We start from the raw sequence: 22,728 nt of genomic DNA, 5'->3' as shown, positions 1-22,728 counted from the left end.
TCAGCCTCTGAACAATAAAGCCAAGGAAAGTCTTGTTTATTGAGCATTGTTAACCAGAAAACTGCAACATACCTAAAGTTAGTACTTGACTTTGTGGTCTCGGTTTTGTTTACTTCATATTTCATGCAAGGACAGAACAAAGTTATGGTCTAGCTCTTTTTTATTTCAAAAGAATGAGCACTCTGAAATTCAAAACCAGCCATGCAACAAGATGCATTCTTATGAGGAAAAAAACCTTGAAGCTTCTGGGTCTGTTGTTATCTCTATCAGGACGCTGCCTCCTGCCAAATGCATAGCGCTGTCTGGTACGGTCTGTTTTCTCCCCCTCGTCTTTCAAGATAATAACTTTAATGTGGACCCAGAATTACATTTTGCCTTCTTTAAACATGGCGGTAATCTCTGACTCCTGCTGTTATTGAATTAGGGTGTGGGTTCATGTGGGATGGAGGGATGAGGGTGGGTGTAGATAAGGGGCCTGGCTCGTAGCCCGTTACAGCACAGTGAGATGTGATATGCGATGGCAGCACACGGATATTGGGTGCAGGACAGATCAGACAATGCAGTGGAAAAAGTAAAGTCAAATTAACCTCAGGGAGACCTGAAGATGCAATTTTGGTGGAGGTGCAGAGTGGAAGCAGACGGTGGAGAGGACAGAATGAGCAGCAGTGAAGAGGATCTTCACCTCTCTGAGGAGAAGAAGTCGATGGAGAATGCTACTTATTCTATTTCCTGCCACAACGAGCCTGAAGGCTGTTTCATATATCTGATACTCATGCTCCTACAGTGACCAGGTAGCTTTTTCCTATCAGGTAACGCTCATAAGAGAAGGATACCATTCCCTTGATTCATTCTACATGTTGAAAAAAAATAGCTCTTGTTAAAATTGAGAATCTTTGTCTGTTCTCTCCATGTTTTAACTTTTCCCTCAGTCTTTTCCAGTTTAGTTTATCTTCGGTTCTGATGAATATCCTAACGATAATGTAGAGAGACCTTCGCCTGAAATTGATCGCTGACATATGACCAGAATAAATATTTACAAGCCGGTGTTGTTAGGAGCAGGATGTAGATAAGATCAGATTTTTCTTCTTTTTTTTTTCTTTACTTCATATGATATAAAGTAAACATCCTCGGTACTTCCACCTGACAGGAATATCGCTGAATAAGTCATGCTCAGGGATATAAACATTCCCAAGTTAAGTGAACTGAATGAAAACAGCTTTAGGGAAAAGTTCATTTCTAAATACCACTTCAGTCTGCTTGTTTGACCTTCATGTAAGCAGTGAAAAAAAATAATTCAAGCATTTATTTAAACTCGACATTTCCCTGATAATGCAGATGTTTTCCTATTTTTTCATTTTCTTTCAAACTGTTGGTTGTTTGGGAGGTTTTTTGCTCAAAAAGTGAAGAAGTAAGGACACGTTTGACAGCATGTATTGATTTTAGTAATAACTTCATGTAGAAAGTTTGTGAGAAATCCTAGTTGGTGATTCCATTGATCTGAGCAAAGCTGAGTTGAATTTGAGATGGGTTGACCGTGTTTGTGGAGTTAGAGATGTGAAGAGATTTCAGGACTCTGTCAAACAAAACCAGACAGAATGTTGATCAGGGATCCAATATGATGATTCTGAAACCGACTCCTTGCTTTTACAGTGGAGCCAACTTTCAAAAAAATAAGATGTTTGTTGTTTTGCTCTTTGCTGAGATAAAAACTTTGGTGTGTAAGTGTAAAAGAGATAACGAGTTTGGAGAAATAACATAAGCATAAAGGCAATTTGTCTGAAAGAAAAATGTCCAGAATTTTTGTTTTGACTTTTATTCAATGTGGCTCTGTATGTTTAGGAAATCTTTTATGGTTTTCTATACTATAATTCAAAAACACTGATTTTTATCAGCCTGTATAAACAGTACAGAAGTGTTTATCAGTTTGGCTCTAGAGGTCCACTGAAAAACACTTGCTTTCAGTTAATTGATGTTTTTATTTGTGTTGTTTTTTGCTTTGTTTGTACCTGACAGAAAGATATTTTAGATGTTGAGATTGTCCATCACAGAATAATATTAGGGAGGTACCGTACCAGTTTGATTTCTTTGGTGTGAGATGTGATGGCGCAGTATGAACCAATATCATAATGTTAATCGAAATAAATTCTTGCAATTTTTATTTTGTTTTGATAGAAACAAAATGAGTTATTATATTTAGGAATATAACATAATACCTTTCTCCAAATACATATCAAGCAAACAGCTTGTCGCCATTCACTGTCAACCATCTGCTTCTTATGCACACACATGTCCTTCATGATTTGATTTAACCACTCTCCTAACATCGCTTTTAGTTATTGTTGGGAAATGGGTGGCATCAAGGTCCTTTTAATAAATTGCTGGGCTACAAATCTTCATGACACAATGCCTCAGTGTCTTCATGACATACCAGTAGAAACAGATTGAATAAACATGAATTCTTTTGAAAGGCTTACCAGGAGATAATATCGTCACTCTGAAAAGAACATAGCCTATGTTTGTAATGGTAATACTTCTGGAACACCATCTTGTGGACAGATCGAAACAAAGTGGAGATATTTGGCTATAATACATGATGCTGTGTTTGATAAAAAGGAAATGCAGCATATTAGCACAAACACTTCATATCAGCTGTCAGGGATTGTGGTGGAGGGCTTGTTTTGCAGTCACAGGACTGGGCCCTATTTCAGGAAGCCGGTTTAGAAAACTCAGAGTGAAAAACGATACTCAGGGTTGAGTAACCCCGAACTTTCCAACTCGGAATATTCGGTTTCAGAAAGGCTGATAACAAGTAGTTCAGTCAACGCGGAGTTGCTTTAACCCCAAGTTAAGCGCGCGCACGAGGATACATAAAGCCCTGATTAGTGGAGCACAGATTAAGCGAGTCACCATGGAGACGGAGGGAAAGAAGGCGCGGTCAATGTATTTTACAGCGCTTGAGGCCGAAATTCTGATGGCAGCATATGCCAATAACATGCAAATTCCGCGGAAAAAAAGTAACACAGCCTCAGCTGCAAAACAAAGGGAGCATGCATGGCAAAACATGGCCGACAGAGTCAATGCGTGAGTGTTAATTTAAACATTGATCTAGGGATTTCCACCCATTTAACACGTTATTTTATTATATTTTATTTTATTTTTTATTTTATACATTTTATTTTGTGATGTGATGTGAGCGCAGGTGCAACCCAACAGGCCCCAAACGTTCCTGGCAGCAAGTAAAAATGAAATATAAAAATATAGTCCAAACAGGTAAGGTGTAATTGTATTATGAGCCATAGTGCTTGGTCTGTTTGTCCCATGTAAATCAATTGCAGTTAGAGGCTACATTAATTTCCTTTCTGTAAGCACTTATTGAAATTATCTGAGCACATTACAAGTACATATTTGCTTTCTCTGTATGCTCAAATGTGACCCATTATAGCCAACAGAAAAAAAAGCGGAGGCCCGAAAAACAGGTGGGGGTCCTCCACCACCACCACTCACAGAGGCTGAGCAGTTGGCTTCCACATTTGTGATAATGTTGGCAGCATCATATATGATCTTCACAGTGCAGAGAACACAAATTAGCATCCATTACTATAATGAAATAATTTGTTAGTTTGAAATGCTACAGGGAACTATGTACCTGCACATTAATGCTGTGGAAAGACTTCCTGTTCACATAGTCTCCTTCATTTACTGAAGGAGCAATGATTGGAATGTGAGTGCCATCTATACAGCCAATCACGCCTGGGAACCGTGGGAATAAATGTAAAATTTAAGTAGTAGTTCAAGTATCACCACATCATGAATTAAGTTTTGGTCATCCTGATACCTGCAATTTTGTGGAATCCCTCTTTGATAAATCTTGTGGGTCTATGACCGGGGAACACCACAAACGAGTACACGAGACGTTTCAGTGCAACTGTAACATTCCTGACTGCCCGACAGACGGTAGCCTTGGAAACGTGCTCAGCGTCACCAATATTATACAGGAAGCTCCCGTTTGCAAAAAACCGAAGTGCAATACAAATAATATGTACAGAACTGAGAGAATGAGCAATATTAGGCCTGAGGATGTTATTCAAATAAATTATAGATTGTGCTGAAAAACGGTAACGTTCACACAGGAAATCATCAGGAAATGATAAAATGTCCGAACGCGCTCTGATCACTCTCTCCCGGCGGAGAGCTCTGCGGAGAATTTGGGCTTCAACATCTACTGGCTCTTCAAGGAAGGAGCACGCCATGTCTGACACTTCCTACAGTCAGGTTTCTGACAAAGAGGCGGAGAAAGTCAGGGTTAGTTGAAGTAAACCTGCTAGGGGGCAGGTTAGCTTCACGGAGTGTGTCGTCATAGTAACTCACTCAGAATTAATCTAAACTCGCTTTGTGAAACCGAAAACCCAGAGTTTTCGTTAACTCAGGGTATACTTACTCAGAGTTTGCACTAAACCGGCTTCCTGAAATAGGGCCCTGGGCACCTTGACATTATTGAGTCAACCATGAACTCCTCTGTATACCAAAGTACTCTAGAGCAGCGGTCCCCAATCCCCGGGCCTCGGCCCGGTACCGGTCCGTGAGTCATTTGGTACCGGGCCGCGAGAGTTGAGGCTCAGGTGTGAAATGTATGGTTTTCAAGGTTTTTATTGGTTTTCAGCGTTATTTTGTTATCGTTTTTATCGTTAACTCGGTTTTCCTGGGTCTTTTCACGTGTGTTATGAATAAATCTTCTTTTTTTTGGTACCGGTACTAGTTTTATTTTGTTGTATTGGTCAAAAATTGGTCAAGCAACATGGCAGTGAAGGACACTGAAGCTAAAGACACCAGCAAATCTATATCAGGATGGTTGAAAGAAAAGACTCAGTGTTGCAGTAGTCCAAACAAGACCTCAACCTGACATTTCCTGATAAATATTGTGTCTGGACCTTAAGAGAGCTGTGTATAAATAAATGATAAACTGAAGAAATGTGATAAAGAAGAGTTGGCCACAATGATGGGAGAGATTAGAAAAAAATAATAAGGAAAATGGTTACGTCAAGCTACTAAAGGTAGTTCTACATCCTGCTGGATCACGAGATGCATTTAGCTCTTTACAGGACTGTCTTGTTAAAACTCTCTTTTTCATATCATAGCTATATATATTGGCTGATTAATTAATTTAGTGCCAAATCCTTGCAGTACTGTTTATGACCCAGCAAACAGAGCAGCTTCTGTGTAAACATTCATGTCGCTAAAAACTGTGAACTCGCAATCATAAATGAAGCCGAGTCAATTACTGTGACAACATTTTTGTCAGCTTTTATTTTCTGTCATCTTGATTTTGGTGGCTGTCATAGGGCGCTGCTTAGACAGACGTTAGCGAGTAAATCAAACTGAATCTGTAAACACGGTGGTTTTAAAATATGATGGTCCATTTCCAGTAGAAAGGAAATCTTGGTGTAGATAAATTTAATTTAGAAAGTATTGGCAAATCTTAGATTAGATACATTCTCAGAAAATAAATGTGTTATTGTGCCTCTAGTGATACGACTTATCGCTGAGGTAGTGCTCTCTAAGGTGTTGCTGTTGTACTGTGTGGTTTATCCTCTAGACAGAGACCAGGCTTGAACCTCCAGAACAGTTTTATACATTTTTAAAGAATGTGGGACATTAATTTGTTTTGTATCATTATTCATTAAATGGACAATAGACTGGCATTTGTACAGTGTCTTTCTAAGCCTGCTATCTACCACAGACTTAACCTACTGTACTGCACCTTACATCTGCACCTGTAGCTCATTTCCCTAACTGAACAGGCAACACTGCTAACCGTTGTGATGAAGATATAAAAAACAGTGAATACAGTTAATATATTAATATCTTTCCCAGTTTCTTTTTGATTGGGTTAAACACAAACTGTCTGATATTACATCTTAAAATATAGGAGAAACCATGTGAATGTATGTTACTGCTTTATACATACACACATGCCCTTAGCTCTCAAAGAAGTCCATATAGTTACCTTGAAGCTCATTAATGAGGGGATGCAGAAGGCACAACATTGACTTATATTACACTGGTTCATTTTATTATATATTTATTATTTTTTCTTTCGGAAAGCAAATGTTTCACCCATTATTTTTCTCCGTATTAGTAAAAGAAGCGCTCATCAAAGCCTGATTCTAAATGATTTATCATTTGTTTATCCTCCCATAATAACAGTTCATGCAGGAGCGCAGTCTGAGTTCATTACTCCCTCAAAATATACTATATTTTAAAGATGAGCATGAAAATTCAATGTGCCCCTGTTCTACAAGTGGGTTGAAACAGCAGGCAGTGAAACAGGGCAGCGGCGACACCGAGATGCTGGAGGTCGAGGTGGCAAAATTAGCATTCTAAATAGATGTGTACAATGTGAGAAGACTGAGGCATATTTTGTGTGTATGACCATGAGTAGCATATTTTTATCTATAATCATTATCTATAATCTGAACGTGTTTTTTCTGTTTCCTTCCTAGCTGCGAGCCCATGCTGTGGACATGAACGGCAACCAGGTTGAGAACCCTATCGATCTGTACATCTTTGTCATCGATATGAATGACAACAGACCCGAGTTCAAAAACCAGGTCTACAATGGCTCTGTGGATGAAGGCTCGAAACCAGGTAATAAATTATAGATGGATAAAAACAATTGATACAATTACAATAGAAACTTTTTTTTTTTGTTTTAAAAGTCAAGAAATTTACGGGTGAACAGAAAAAGAACAGCGAGTATATCAGGAGAGATTGGTGTTGTTAAAAGTATGACTACACCAGTGAATCTTTGATGCAACAGAGAATTTTCCATTCCCCTTGATTTAGCAGACGGACAGAGAATCGGTCTCGTAGAGTGGCTTTTCATTTAGCCTGGTGCAGCAGTGGTCATAAACCAAAGAGGGTGCTCAGGCTGGAGAGGAGATTGAGGATTAAATGTACCACGCTGTAGCACCACTGGGTCATTTTATGTCTAACCTCAAAGCGGAAGAATCACAGAGATGAGCTCTCTGTGTGCAAGCGTGTGTGAGTTTGAACCCGATGAGCCAGAGTTTATTGCACCAGAGGTGATCTCAAAAGGTGTCCAGGTGCTCAATACCTTTTCTTTCTGTTTTGCTTTCTTTCCTTCTTACTTTTGTCACACCTCACTTTTATTATCTTTTCTTTTCCTTTTTTGATTTCCTTTCCTAAACGATACCATCCCTGTTGCCCGAGCCTCGCCTCACACACCGTACAAGTCCCTGTACGGCATGCATGACATTCAGTTGAACAATAATCATAAAAAAGAGAGTTTTAGAATTTAGAGCTCCAGTGGTTTCAATGGAAGGGCAATTACAGACTTGAATTAGTTTGCAAATTAAAGAGTCATTATGGGGACCTAATCCTGTCAGGCACAGCTTAGGATCCCCATACAAAGGGTCCACATTAAACCCCCTAAGACTGCAGCTTAATGAAATTACCCCGGCGATGTGTGACACATTGTGATTCTAAATCTCCTTCAGTCTATCCCCACATCTCTTAAAAAAAAAAAAAATGATGGGTGGAGGACTGATAGTCTCTCCACTTGGAATCACACCAAATATGGAGTCTGTCCTCTATTTCCCTCTTTTCCTCTCCCTCTCTCTGTTCCTAACAGCTTTTTTGTTGTCTCGCTGAGAGGCCTTCAGAGTACTCCCTCTGGCCGAGTCATTGACAAATGTTGCTTTGAAATGTAATGAAGTTTGAAATGGGAGCTGCGGTTACAATTATCCTCGGACAGGGGCTGTCACTGGCATGATATCACTATCTCTGGCAATTAGAATTGGCTACAAGAGAGGCAGAACAAGAGGGAGAAAGAGATGGAGAGATTGGGTGACAGGCAGTGATCCCACAGAGTTATACAAGTATACCGGGGAAGGAACCTAACAAGTGTTGCTTTCGTGAGAGAGTAGACGCTTATTCTCTGCAACACAAATGCGTCATAATCAGTTTTTATTATTAGTTTTTAACATGTCCTTTAAATATAGAAAACATCATCTTTATAACATATGATTTTAATAATATTTGCATGTATATATACTTTTGTGTTTGATTTTCTAGTATTTGTCCAAGTCGTTATTTACAAAACAGCTACCCATATTTTTGTTCTGTTGGCGTAGTACCTGTCCCATTAATATACATTCATTAAAATTATATTAAATAATGTTTCTATGAAAATTACATCTATATAGATGCAGCAATTTAATCCGTTATGACATCTTAGTAAAACAATAGAATGTAATTGTAAAATTATAGTAATTTTTGCTGAAAAGCTGCCCACATGGACATAAGTAGTAATTACAGGATAATTTCCCTATAGTTCCAATGTCTCTGTCACGAGTGTGCTTTTTTAATATATTATACAGTCACGTGAAAAAGAAGGTTTTCACAGTCCTGTGACAGAGTCTGTGGTTACTGCTTTCATAGGAAGGTAAGAAGTAGCCATGTGCTGCTCATCAAATACACTCCATTAATTGACTGATGAGCAAGTGTGATCACCTCTGTAAAAGCATAGGCAGTTTTTCGTTCTGGAGCATTTGAAAAAAGCAACTGCTTTAAACCAAAAGCTTAACCAATTACTATTGGTAGTAGACAGAGGGGAGGTCAAGCTTCACCATGTCAAGTCAAGTTATTTACAAAGATAGCTATAATAAGCCACTGTTATGGTTGGTAGTTGATCTATAAAGAGTATGCCGGTGGACATAAATGCTGACAAATTTTCTGTGTTTCATCAGGAACATATGTGATGCATCTGTCAGCATTTGATGCAGATGACAACACCACAGCTAATGGAATGGTGCGCTACCGGATCCTGTCCCAGACGCCGCACAGCCCGATCCCTAACATGTTTACCATCAACAGCGAGACTGGAGACATCGTGACAGTGGCGCCTGGTCTTGATCGAGAGGTTGGTCTTCTCTCTCCTGACGCATTCATCAACTGGTACCACTTTATAGTAACAAGTGTTAATAAACAGTAAATTTTTAATGTGAAGTAACTCTTTTCAGTCAACAACACTGACATTTTAATTAATGTTTACTAACTGATTAATATACAACCTTTTAATAGTATGTGATTGTCATTGTAAAGTGGTAACTGATTCATAAAACTTTCTTGGCTGATCAATACTGTTTGGTACATCTATAGATATTTTTGAATGGCTAGTATAAAGTTAGAACTGGTGTTAAAATACTTGTTTTGAAGCTGCATAGGTTTGCGGGTGGTGTAAATCAGTTAGTTATTTACTTGTTCAGGAATGTGAGTAAATAACTGTAATTTGACATCTTAGTTTAAAACGAATAATTATTTTACTTTTTTTCAGCTCTTTTGAAAAACAGTTCATCTGAAAATTTATGGATAACAACAGTAATTATGTTTTGGCATTACAATTATCCTTTTAATTAAAGCATACTGGTGGATTAACCATTGCAGAGACATGAAAAAGTATTTCAGCAATTACCATCAACATTCATTTAGAGCAGCTGTGGCATAAACCTTACACTGGATGGTGGTGAATTTAATTTATTTAGTGTTTGGGAAAGTTTGGAGGGGCACTTGTTTTACTGCTGTTAAAAACCCTAACCCTTATAAATATTCCTAACATGCCACCGGCTTTGACTAAATGCAATATTTAAAACTCGGGTAACTGAGATATGCGTACTGATCGATAAAAATAACACAAAATAACAATAGCTCTTTATTTATCATTAGCAAATGTTATAAGTGCAGATGTCATCAGACTGTAATTGTCTCTAATCAACTGTGATGTCATATTTATTACTATATAGAATAATGGATAATGTATTTGTTACACAGACTGGAACAATTTTTTAAAAATCATCATTTCATAACAATATAACAATGAAATGACCATTTAACTAGTTATATTTTCTATTGTGCAGGTAAATACTTTTTCCATTTAAAAAGCACTGCCAGGTGCCTAATGAGCCTTCTGCTGGAGGTTTCTTCCCTTTAAACTGGAGTTTTTCCTTCCCACTGTTGCCAAGTGCTTCTCACAGGGTATCACCTGACTGGTGAGGTTTTCTCTCGAATATTATATTGTCTTTTCTTACTATATACATTTTCCTCGAGACACCTGTTCCTGTTAATTGGTAATTGGTGTGACAAAGGATGATAAAATAATTTTTAGTCATACAGTGTGTGAACCCTTGCATTGCTGCACAATGTCTGAATGAGCCATACCTGGTCAAAAGGAAGACATTTGTATCTGTCTTCATGGAGCACAGTTCCTAATAGCATTGTTTACTCTGATGACATCCTAAGATATGACTTTCAAATGTTACGGTGCCATTTGTCCCCGCACACACACACATAAGTCATCTTTTTTTTATATTAAATTGTCTACGGTCACCTTGTTTGTGGAGCTCTAAAAGTTGTGACAAGATCCAAATGTGTTTATTCTCACAACATGGATGTGCCAGTGACAACTCTGCAAAGAAATCTCCGAGACAGATCATCCTCCCAGACTGTCACCAGTGACAGACCTATTAACAACACATCACGCAGCAGTGGGCTGCTCGTGAGTGTGCGTGTGTGTATGTGTGTGTGGTGTTTGTGTGGTAAAGATAGAGTGGAAATATCTGAGATAGAATGCCCTTGACACCTGTCAGACAAACACAAAAGCCCATAATCACATCTACACTCGATAAAACACAGGCAATAGAGTGAAAAAACGAAAACTGAAGGGAGCAATAGAACAAAAACTGAGCTGGTAAGGTGGGTTATTACAATGAGGGGGGAGTAAGTGTGTGAATTTGTTAGTGAAGATAGTGTGATGGAGACAGAGAAGTAGGATGAGACATGATGGTGCCAGAGGGAGAGAGGTACAAGGGGAGCATAGACTAAAAATGTCTCAGCTGAACCGCTTTTCTTTTTGCTCTGGTTTATCAGTACACTGCTAATCCACACAGTCACCCCTAAATGTAGGATTACACTCTTGGCACACGCATGCACACAAACACACACACACACACACACACACACAGACAAGATTGTACTTCAAAGAACTTGTGTTGAGATAATTATTTCCCTTGCCCATAACCTTTTTAATAACATATGTTTTTCCAGGTTAGTATCACTGGGATCAGCGTTCTCGCTTTCACTTCCTTTTCAGATCACATCTGCTTACTTTACAATCAGACAACAGCCACGTGTAAATATAATATGCACAAGCTGGTCATATTCCCAACAAGATGAAAGCTCATCTAACTCCTTATCTTCCTGCTACTTTCCACAAGCTTGACAAAAACACTACAGGCAGACCTATGTCAGCAAAAGAAAAAGTCAAGCCAACAGAGAATCATCCCTCCATCCAACCTGGGACCTGTCATATTTTCTGAAAAATCTACTAACCCCATTTAGCATTGATGTCAAATTACAGTAAGGCTAGTAATACAGACATTTTTAATGCTTTTCGATGCCATGTCTAAGACCCGTGAGCAGATTTCATTAACCAGATAACACATCAGTACTGCATGTTGATACCAGGTGCAAATGAGGCTCGTAAATCTTCAGAAAAGAGACTAAGGGAAAAGAATGGCTACACATTGCCTCTTTTCCCTTTAAACATCATCATCCGTACATTTTCTAGCACTCATCTACATCCCGGCCCCAGGTTTACCTTTCACACTAGCCCAGAAAATGTTTTTAACCTCACACTAACAGTTAACACTCCTAAAGTGAGAATGAACCAAAATGCATTGTTCAGGCAAAGTTGGTGTCCTTAGATTAACAGAGTCTCTGCAAATCAAGACATAGTTGATAAGTGACAAAATTTAAACCCATTTGAAAACCTTTGGGAACACTCTCCACCTCCACTATCCAAACAACAAATGAGGGCATCACTTTTGGAAGAATGGGATGTAAGTGGAGTCAACAAGACTAAATTTCATTCCAATGCTGGTGTTAAATTAACTCCTGACTCTGGGGAAGAGACTGATAATCAGTATTTTGTGTCAGCCTCAACTTAAGCGTTTCTTTTCTGACTTTGTAAAATAAAATGCAACACATAAATATACCCAAGAATATAGATTTATTGAACTTGTATTTATTAGTAGAAGAATGAATTCTAAATAAAGTTATACTCATTTTCTTTACCTAATTTATTTGTGGTAGTCATGTCAGTCTAGTGTGAGACTAGGGTAAGGCCACTGCATACTGCTGCCTTTTACAGCTTTACAGTTTCTCCTTTCCTTGTGCTCACTGTGTGAAAGCATACACTCAAATGTGCACCTCCTTAGACACATGTGAGTGAAATGGTGAAATGAAATGAAATTGTCAATTTCAATTTATGTTACTGTAAGTATGATAAAACAATCTCCCAGCAAATCAAGAGCACAACAGAAATAGAGCAAGAAGCTAGAGAAAGCACCATTTTCAGCCTTTTTACTTATCCAGAAATATGATAAATATCCCAGACTGCAGTAAAGTGAAAATATATATATGCCAAAAGCTGTTGACGTAACAGCCATGAAATGCCTCCAAACTGCTGACCCTTTGCAGTTAGCTTTCTTCAGGCAATGCTTTCTCTCTAGCAGCTAGTGCACTGCTGGTGACAGGTGGCGTCTTAAAGCCAAAGAGCCAGAGCAATATTGAATTAAGTGGATCGGCTCATAGATCTTTCCCCGCTGTCAACAACACCTAATACAACTTTTTGAATCAGGATTAGAACAATATCCAAACCATATATCAACATGTTAACATGTTATCAACAGTTAACACAAAACCAGTTAACTATTGGTTCTAAGATGTTACATAACCAGTTACTACTAGTCCAGAGTTGGCACTGGGAGAGAGCCCATCTTTCTCTTTGTGAAAAGACATTTTAAACAAGCAAGTTGAAGAGTAAGTCTCATGGCAGCCCTACTAACCGGCTTGGTTCTGCTCGACTTTCAAGCAGAAAGTTGTATGCACGCTGAGTCAGTGTAAGCTTGCATATAAGCACTTCATCACCTGAAAGGCAAGAAAACTGCTGGATCTAGCAGAGCTATCATTTGCCACATTAAGAAAAAAATAAAACAAACAAAAAATAAAATTGGTGCACATTCGTATATATGGTGTAGCTATGTACATGTATTTCAGTGACGCTGATTTGATTATTTAAAAATGAAATTAAGTGTCTTAAATAAACTCAGGAAATTTGTGTTTGGTTGATTATTTCTTTGTTTTAAAAATGTCTCTTGGCCTTAAATCTTATACTGCTGGAAAGACTGTTTATTTCTCCTTAAATGGTGCCACACAGGGACGTCAGTACCCAGTCATAGCCACGACAGCCTGGCACATCCTCGTCATGCTGGTCACCAGCTTGGTCACACGCTGCTGTGGGATGGCATCCTGTTTCTCAACCAGCAAGTCAGCCAATGTGGTTGTGTTGGTCACTCTGGCACGAACAACATGCCCAAGCTGATCCCACAAGTGTTCAATGGGATTGAGCTCAGGACTGCAGACAGAACATTCCATCCTCTTGACTCCCTGAGTGCTGATGGGATGAGAAAATGTCGTTTTGTGACACCTATTCGTGTCCTGTCTCTGACATCCCCTGTTATATGGAACTTGCCCTTCAATTTAGAGATGGTACTTGGTGTCACTCCAAATAATGCTGCAACTTTCCGGTGAAATACCACCTTGAAGTTGTTCTACAGCACCTGCTTATCCAGCAGACATCAATTGGCATACACATTTTGTGTTGTCTTGTATTAGCTTCTTCTGAAGGGTGTCAGAACTCAGTCATGTAGGAGGGTCTAAGAAGTGAGACATCAGCTGTGGTGGTTCAGCACTCTGATTGTGATCTCTTCTGGATGCCACTTATGTCATGCCAGAAGAAGACCCTGGGGTAGACCCAAGAACTACCCCGCCTACCCCAATCTGCACTTAGATTGCTGCCTCCACCACCTGGACAAGGAACTGGATGTTGCAAAATATTAATGGATATGTATGATGGATGAATATAAATAAACTTGCGTGCAAACAGTTTCTCCAGCATATAAACGCATATTTCAGTGTCCCAGCATTTTTCCTAGACGGCAGATAAAAGTCTTAACCTTGCCAGAAAAGAGTACCTTCTGTACTGTACATAAACTTCACAGGAAGATTCGACGATGCACACTGCAGTGTTTACCTGGTCCACTTTTAGTCAGCACTTTAGCCCTTTGAAACTTGGAAAGTTTCTGCACCTCCCTTCTCTTCTTGGACTGGAGTGTTAGAGGTGTTAGGCACACAAAAAAAAAGCACGATTTATTTTTGGTATTATCCCTCCCTTGTGCCTCAGTTGCATCCCCTGCCGCCTCTTATCCTATCTTCTGTTCTTTACTTTTGAAATGTCTTCTTCCTCTTCTTTGTAAACTCCCACACTGATTCTCTTTTAAAGATTTCCACTGGTCTGCAGTGGACTTTTAAGAGCTTGTTGACAGTAACAGACCTTAGTACTCCAGAGAAGACTGGCTATGCTGCGGTGTTGTTGCAGCGCTGAGAGGTTCAGAGGAGCGCTACATAATTACTCCCTTGTCTAATTAGTGAGAGTGTTGTGTACACGCTGTACACAGGCTGATGGGACAGTCAAGCAAGCAGAAGATATGGAGAAAGAGAGGTGTGTGTATGTGTTTGTGGATGCTTGTGTGTATTTACGGGTGTTAATGAGAGTGTGTGTACGAGGTTGGAGTTCAGCATCTCATCTAGCATCAAGATGAGAGGAACTGAGAGAAGCTGTCTAATCCTCCTGATGTGGCGTCCTGGCCTAATTGGGATATTTACTCGGTAATTAGCAGGTGAGAGAGACACTGGGAATGTAATTGGGAATCTCAATGACGAGACACATTATCCAGACAGTCAGCTTCTGGGCTCCATCCTTCCTGCAGCCCATTAACTGCACCCTGGGACAGAAGAAGAGACAGGGGAAGCCAAGAACAGAAGGAGGGGAAAATGGTGAGAAAGGAGGTACATGGCTGAGAAGAAAAACAAGAAATATTTCAGCATCCACTGAAGTGACACTATGTCATTTCAAGAGATGAAACGGCATTTATCATTCCCTCATATTATTGCCCCATAGATAGTCTATTAATCTCTGTCAGTTGGATCATTGTCTTCACATCTGTCCATCAGTGGCGCTGAATAAGCGATGCCTTTGATAACTTTGATGGCATGCTGTACCAATGGGGAGGCTTCACAGTGGTGCCTTCAGATGGTCTGAAGTCTGGATACGTTCCAGTGAAGAGATTTCAACTCAGTCAAATGAAAGACTTCACCCTTGTGATTTTGTGTTTCAAATAAGACTGTAGACAGTCACTATAGAAGAGAACGCAGGCTCAGCTTTTTTCCCCCATGGGAGTCACAGTCTGCGACTGCTGCTGTAGCAAGAGGGAGCTTTTTGCAGATGAATAACCGCACACTGTTGTTTTTTTCTATTACTGTCTTTTACAGAAAGTGTCCCAGTATACCATTATCGTGCAGGCCACGGACATGGAGGGCAACCTGAACTTTGGCCTTTCCAACACAGCCACTGCCATCATCACTGTCACGGACATCAATGACAACCCTCCCATGCTGACCTCCAGAACTGTGAGTTATTACAAATGAGGTAATGGGCAATGGGTAACAGTTCAAAGAAATAGAGGAGTTGGGTTAAGAGAAGAGGGCGAAAATCACATGTTGGAGAAGAAAAAATCATAAAAAAGAAATATATCAGAAGAAGAAGGGGGAAGACATAGAGGGAGGAAAAATTGAAAAAAGAGGAATCTACACTGTTATGTCATTACAAGGAAAGATTTACACAAGGACAGTGAGGGGACTTATAAAGGATAATTGCTCATTTGCTTGTAGAGAGCTGAAACACAAACACATGCGAACACACATACTCGTGCACGCGCACTCGTGAGGAATAACAGATCCATATCATTGACTTTATGAGCAAGAAAACTAGAGCCAGCAAATGGTTAATGATTGTTGTCATGATGGTGATATTTAGAATGATGATTACATTACAGAAGGTCATTACTGAGAGCCAAGTAAAAATTAAAAATCCAAAGTACTGCAATATATGTAATATATTGCTGGTGGTGCCATTCTGGAACATCATCACTGAATCAATTAGTGATTCAGGTTATTTCTACTTCCCCTACACATATATGGATTTTATATCATATCATCAAGGACTACTCTCACCCCAGCAATCAACTGTTTGAACTATTACCGTCAGGCCGACGGTACAGGTCACATAAAACCAGGACAAACAGATTCAGGGATAGCTTCTTTCCCAGAGCTATCACCGTAGTAAATAAGCACAAAAACAATTGAACCTGCTTGCTATACCATACCGTCACTGCCATTATATTATGCTGCTATTCATACTGTCATTATATTAATGCTGCTATCCTGTATATATCGTACTTACTATTGTTTGAGTACTTGCGATTGTTTTATTGTACTTTTTATATTTTACATTTATATTTATTATTGAATCTTGCACCAAGGGAGTGGCACTCCAATTTCGTTGTAGTCTGTACAATGACAATAAAGGCTATTCTATTCTATTCTATTCTATTCTATTCTATTATATATATATATATATATATATATATCTGTAAAATGCATAAATGTTTGAGACATTTGAGACAGCAGCTCAATCATTTTTTATACTTATAGCTGTAAACAAAAAAAATCAGACTTATTATTTTTATGGTTGGAAATAAGTTTCATAGGATGTGGCAGAGACATGCATTTGTTCAGAAAATTTAAAGTGAAGTCGTTTTTCTGCACTCGACATGTTTTGTTTAATGAGAAGGCTGTCTCTGTGTCAGTGTGGTTTCAGATGTCAGGATTATTCTGGATGTGTGGCTTCCTATCATCAGGGATGAGAGCCTGGTTATGTCGGGTAGATAAGGTGCTTAGCTTTGCAACTGCTGGAATATCGACGGAGGCAGTATCAGCCAAACAGTATACTGTACACAACTCTTAGAGGTGGTAGCAGCAATTTTAGCATTAACATTTGCACTGGGGGCTATTAAGACCCTTATGATGATGACTTAGCGTTAGAGGTAAGCATATGTCAGTCACAGAGCTCGTCAGAGAACTGCTACGTCACACAAAGCAGGGCATTCGGAGGGCAGAGGGAAGGAAGAAGCAGAGGAAAGGGTGAAGAAAGAAAGAAAACAGTAAGGGGAGCTGATGAGTGGACCACCAAGTAGAGTCAACGATGGAAAATGAAAAGGAAAAAAGTGACGAGAGAATGATGGGGAGAGAAGAAGGAATGAAGAATTATTTAGTCGCGGGAGCTATTTTGTACAGCAGTAGTGATAAAGTGTAGACATGGCTCGTTGTAAATCAGAGGCCTCTACTGACTCGGCACCCCCTTCCTGCATTAAGATTCTCTACCGATGGTGGTGTATTGATGATAGTGGGCAATAATAGATTGATATTCTCTGTATTCCACCGTGTTTAAGTGCATTTCCATCACCGTCACAGAGGGAAGTTAATACTATCATGGATATTGATGATCAAGTTTAGTGGAGGTTTTGGAGCCACGATGAGCGGAGCACTTTTACCCACTCCCTTCATAAATCATCCACTTTCATGGGGGTATAACATAAGAGCCATTTTGTCGAGAATGCAGGCCATTATGCAAATATTTAGTGTTTGCAATAAACCCCATAGATCTTTCAACATGTCCCAGAAATATAAAGTTTGGGGAATTTGTCTTTAATGTTGGAGATTAATATTTCATCATGCCTATCAGAGGCTGGCCTATTTTTTCAAGTCCGCAAAGGGTGGTGCATGGGTACAGATGGGAAGACTTTGGGTGGATAGTCAGGGCTGCATACATGCATGTGCCATCCATGGTACAGACGGATGAAATGTGGCATTCACTGCTTTTTGGGAATACGTAGAAACGTAAAACCATGAAATCAGAGTGTCTCTTTGCAAGAGTCACCGCAGTGCTTTCTTGGCCTCCTTTAGCTACTATCCTAACAAAGCTTATATGATTAAGTCCCCTGTCACTTCTCTGCTTTCGCTTTTACCTCTCCTTGCCTCTTTTAGTGTTTCTCCACTGCCAGAAAAGTGACAGAGAGTTCAGGGTGTTGGCAAGAGGTGTTTTGTCAAGTGTTGTGCCAACAGCACTGTGTGCCAATCACAATCAGAAAGTCCAGCAGTTGGGGACAGTATCATATACAAAAAAATACAAGCCTATGTAATTAGAGGAAATTTAAGCCTCTGCCTGTAGATGGTGATACAGAAGGTCTATGTTAAAAGACCCACTAACAGCAGAGCCAATAGAAGCCGCAGCAGCATTAGTATAATAAATCACTAAGACAGTGAAAGAAAGAGAGCAACTCTAGGCTTTTTTTCCCCCAATGTTTAAAAGCTCTTTGTTCCATCCATTATTGACAATAACCCCAACATCCATCAAAGATCACTGTCATTAAAGTTAAACCCTTGAAAACAGAGCGTTTGTAAATGATAATTCGGAGAAACCTTTGGTTTAAGAGAGGAACAATAATGACTTCCAAGTACTTATCTGAAGGTTTACTCACCTGTCTATTATTCAGCATAGAAAGGCTCTTGTCTCCTTGAAAATGTTCAGATTAACTGCATTCTTAAACTTACTTTGTTATGCTGAAAGGCACACTGCGTTGCATTACTCATCACAGGAATTTGATGCTTGTTAACATACTTGCTATCTAAAATCAAAAATGACAAAAGTGCAGTAATTGGAAGTTATTGACTGTAATATGCGTTGCCCTTGACGTCCTGTACACATTTATGTTGACAGTTTTAGTCTTTTACATTTGATGTTTTTTGCAAAGAACCCTTTCAAGTTTGTGTTTGCCACGTGAGTATAGTAATAATAGTTTTCTCTGAGAGAAAAAAACCAGACTTAATTTATTCAAACTCTTGATGTGACGTATCACGCCCCTCCCCCTCCCCCCCTCCTCTATATAAAGAGATAATGAGACAAAAGGCTCAAACTGCGGCGCTGATAATCAGAGCTGTGGTGTACCCTTCAAAGTCTTCCATCAGATTTGATTAACACTTGCCCTTAGTTGTTACTGTGTGTTGAGAAATAAGATGCTCCTTAGGGAGCCTATAAGAACCACCACTGAAGTTTTATTTTATTGAACTGGCGTTGGGGAGTCCCTGAACCAAACCACAGTAATAAACCACACGAGCACACACGTACACACTCTAACACTAACAAACGACAGCCTGCCTATCCAAAGCAGGCAGCGCATCAGGACCACCCGGACTTGTCTGTTGTCTTAAGAATGTCATTGAGTCTCTGAACAGCTCTCCCGACGCAGCCCCCTAATCTGCCCGCTGCTGTCGGCTGTTTGCTGGGTGATGCGAGGTTTGCCAGGCAGGGTATTATGATCCGATGGAGTGTTTGGTCTGGGGCTTTGCTCTTTGATATCCTCACATAAGCCACTCAGTCGCTCTTCCATGCCTGTTACCCATGTGACACGGTGACTGTACGGTACTACATGCCTGTTGCCTGCAGATGAGATGAGGTCATGCCAACACGCTCTGACCTCAAGTAATTGGTTAAGAGTTGACAAGTTGTTTGTGTAGGTAGGGCTACAGTCAAGTTGTGTTTTACGGAGTTGGAGTGGAGTCATTGCAATAGTTAGTTGATGGGTCTTTGTGGGATTTATTACTGAGCCTGTACAGCTTTGATGAATCCCTAACATAGCAGACACATAACAGACAGCAGCTCACTCCTCATCGAGGCTTATCAGGGCAAAGCACATGTGTTTGTACAGGACAGGGACAACTAAAAACCACTCATATACACTTAAACATTTGTTTTAACCCTCCACACTCCTGTTTTTTTCTCCTCACCCATTCTTTTCTCCCATGTTTCTGTGGCTTTTTAAGGGATGAAATAGTATTGCTCATCAATGATGTGTACTAGCAATGCAAAAAGCAGTGAAAATGGAACAACGCCCTTGTGTGCATGTGCTTGCTAGTGTGAAACTGTGTTTACTGCTTGTTTACTACCCAGCAGTGGTAAAAGCGAATTCATTAAAATTACTCTACCTGAAAACCTGAAAGGAGGAATGTTTCTATAAAGACAAATGGAAAAGCAAGATAGGCACTCAGTGGCTTTTTGTAGAAATTGCCACACTCAAACGGCTCAATGCATCTTAAACGACCACAGCGGCAGTGAGATGTTTCAAAGTGATGTATCACGAGGTAACATTTCACTCTTTCTTTCTACAGTTTTCTGGAGAGGTCCCCGAGAACCGTGTAGATGTCGTTGTGGCTAACCTGACGGTTATAGATGCTGATCAACCGCACTCCCCTAATTGGAATGCCATCTACAGGATCATCAGCGGAGACCCATCTGGGCATTTTACCATCCGCACCGACCCGATTTCAAACGATGGCATGGTCACCGTGGTGAAGGTAAGATCCAGGCCTAACATAACATTCTGAGCCTTTCCCTGTAGAAGAAACACACTGGTTTTCTCTGTTGAATGTCAAAGCCCCTCCAGATTTAGGTGCAAGCAGTAATAATAGACTACAGAGTTAAATAGGGACAGATTGGGGTCTTTGTCTTTCATATGCCCCTTTATGTCCAAATGAGGGATTGGAGACCGCTGTGCCCTTCAGAAACAGCTCGTACGCTCACACAGAGACTTAAACACAATGGCTGGTGAGACCACTGTAGCAAATTAGGTATTGATTTCTCAATTACAAAGGCAACGTTTTTTATACACTCATAATGTTGTAGCTGCTGTGGTAAAAGACAGCAACAACAAAGCCCTGTCTTGTAACAGCCTGCTACATTACTGTTTGACCTCTCAGTCAGAGGTTGTCCGCATGATTTTAACCCGTTTAGAAAAAAAGCCTCCATATAACATCAATCATAAACTGTGTGTGTGTGCATTTACTGTAGATGTGTGTCCTGTTGATTTGCATCTCTGTGGCCATCCTTTGTGTGGCTTTCTGTAAATGTGCTTACTGTGTTTCATGGGTTTTGTAGAAATAACTGTTTTATTTCACCCAGGGGCTTTCTCACCATGTATCTGACTCCTGCAAACTGCATCTCACATCACATAATAATCTGAAAAAAATAGCAATAACATCTCCTTATAATTCCCATAGCACCCTGAGCAATGAGCATTGGCATTTTGCTTCTCTTCATTATCTTTAGATGACTGCCTTTTATAATCCATTCCTCTCACTCCCGGATGCAAAATTCAGCAGGCAGTCGGGTAGCCCTAAGCTTGCACAGGGACCCGTGGGAGGTTATCAGGAAATCATAAAATAAGAGACAGGACACCCCCTGGGACGAAGCAAGCAATAGACAGTCTCAACAAGTAAACAGGGTGCTTTGGTTTGCTTTGTGAAAAAGGAGACAGAACATTCACATCAGACAGCTTGTAATAGGTAAAGTCAAGAACCCATAAGACTGGTGCTAGCTTGTTGTTCCTGCTCTTTTTTTTTAAAAAAACACATTTTTTTTAACCAAGGCATCTGTGGCTGCTATTACAGACAGATTAAATTACACTGACACCCAGATACGCATCAGTCTTCCACAAGAGAGTTGAATTCCTCTGTAAACAAGGGGTGAGGATTTAACCCGATCATGTCACACATTTGCACTGCTCTCTGTGGATTTTGTGAGCCGTATTCTCGTTTTACGTTACGGTAATAAAGACAGTAAACACACAAACACACACAAAAAAAAATACAAATCCACACAGACACACAAATAAAGCCACTTGCTTCAAATGAGTAGTTAAGTTATGTAAATCACAGCTTATGATAAACACCAAAGATGACAGGGGAAGTGGAAAGGAGAAGTGAAGTGAGGCGAAGACAGATTTCCGAGGATTGAGGAATGCAGCCCGCAGAGAGCATAGATCACAGAGAGCCGGGGTAGGGCAGATGTGAAAAGACGAGGGGGTGGAAAGCTGAAGTCCAGCGGAACAAATTAGGTAAAAGGGAAAAAGAGAAAAGAGCGAAGCGATTCAAGGAGATGTAAGATGTGATGGCTCATGGGCAAACGATGCAAGCCATGTTATTGACCTCTCACCCCTCTGGCTTCCCTCAGGGTGTGTGTGTGTGTCTCGGTGTGTATGTGTGTTTTATGTAGCCTACAGCTATACTCTAGACCTCCCTGTGTTTTGAATACCACTGGCTTTAGATCAAAGAGCCCTGAGCGTGGTTAGCCTGTAAATGGGCTCCCAGTGCTCCACGAGGTCACAGACGAATACACACCAGCGTGCTTACATTTATTTATACTTGCGTGCATGTACATACACAAGCAAACCGTAGCACCGGTACAAACACCTCTTCTTCAGTGGCCTTGTCAACCAACCTTCCTGAAAGCGCTCATTTTGTTGTTTTTTTTATCTCTGTGCTCTCAGACTGTCCGCCGATAACAGTGAGTTGATGCAACATACAGATCTGCTCAAAGTCATTAACATCAGCATCAGCTTTGGAGCAGTAATTATCATCTGCCTGTTTAGAAATGTACAAGTGGACACTACAAGCAGCATACTTGTTCTGTTTTTATCTCCTTGCTTGCTGTCATTTGAACTCGATTGTGTATTCTTCATTAGGGGAGCAAAAAACTGTCACTGTGGTTTAAGCTCAGGTCTCAAAACCCCCTGTAGTGTACACATATACACACTTTTAATTCAAAAGGAGTGACAACACACGGCGAACAGTATCAGC

General features: G+C 40.0%; 1 protein-coding gene across 2 annotated transcripts in view; it reads left to right on the top strand.

Annotated features, from left to right (window-relative positions):
• Nucleotides 1-22,728, top strand: part of LOC120719269 (cadherin-4-like) — a 238,095-nt gene that overhangs the window by 192,081 nt on the left and 23,286 nt on the right. For both annotated transcript variants that reach the window (XM_040008362.1, XM_040008360.1), the window contains 4 exons: nt 6,501-6,645; nt 8,769-8,941; nt 15,469-15,606; nt 20,263-20,448. In XM_040008362.1, coding sequence (XP_039864296.1) covers nt 6,501-6,645; nt 8,769-8,941; nt 15,469-15,606; nt 20,263-20,448 — 642 coding nt within the window. The remainder of the gene's footprint in view (nt 1-6,500; nt 6,646-8,768; nt 8,942-15,468; nt 15,607-20,262; nt 20,449-22,728) is intronic.

The sequence above is a fragment of the Simochromis diagramma genome, unplaced genomic scaffold (assembly GCF_900408965.1).
Source record: "Simochromis diagramma unplaced genomic scaffold, fSimDia1.1 OVJJ01000545.1, whole genome shotgun sequence".
In the NCBI taxonomy this organism is placed as follows: Eukaryota; Metazoa; Chordata; class Actinopteri; order Cichliformes; family Cichlidae; genus Simochromis; species Simochromis diagramma.
Note: the sequence above shows the minus strand (reverse complement) of the source record. Positions and strands in the feature narration are given on the sequence as shown.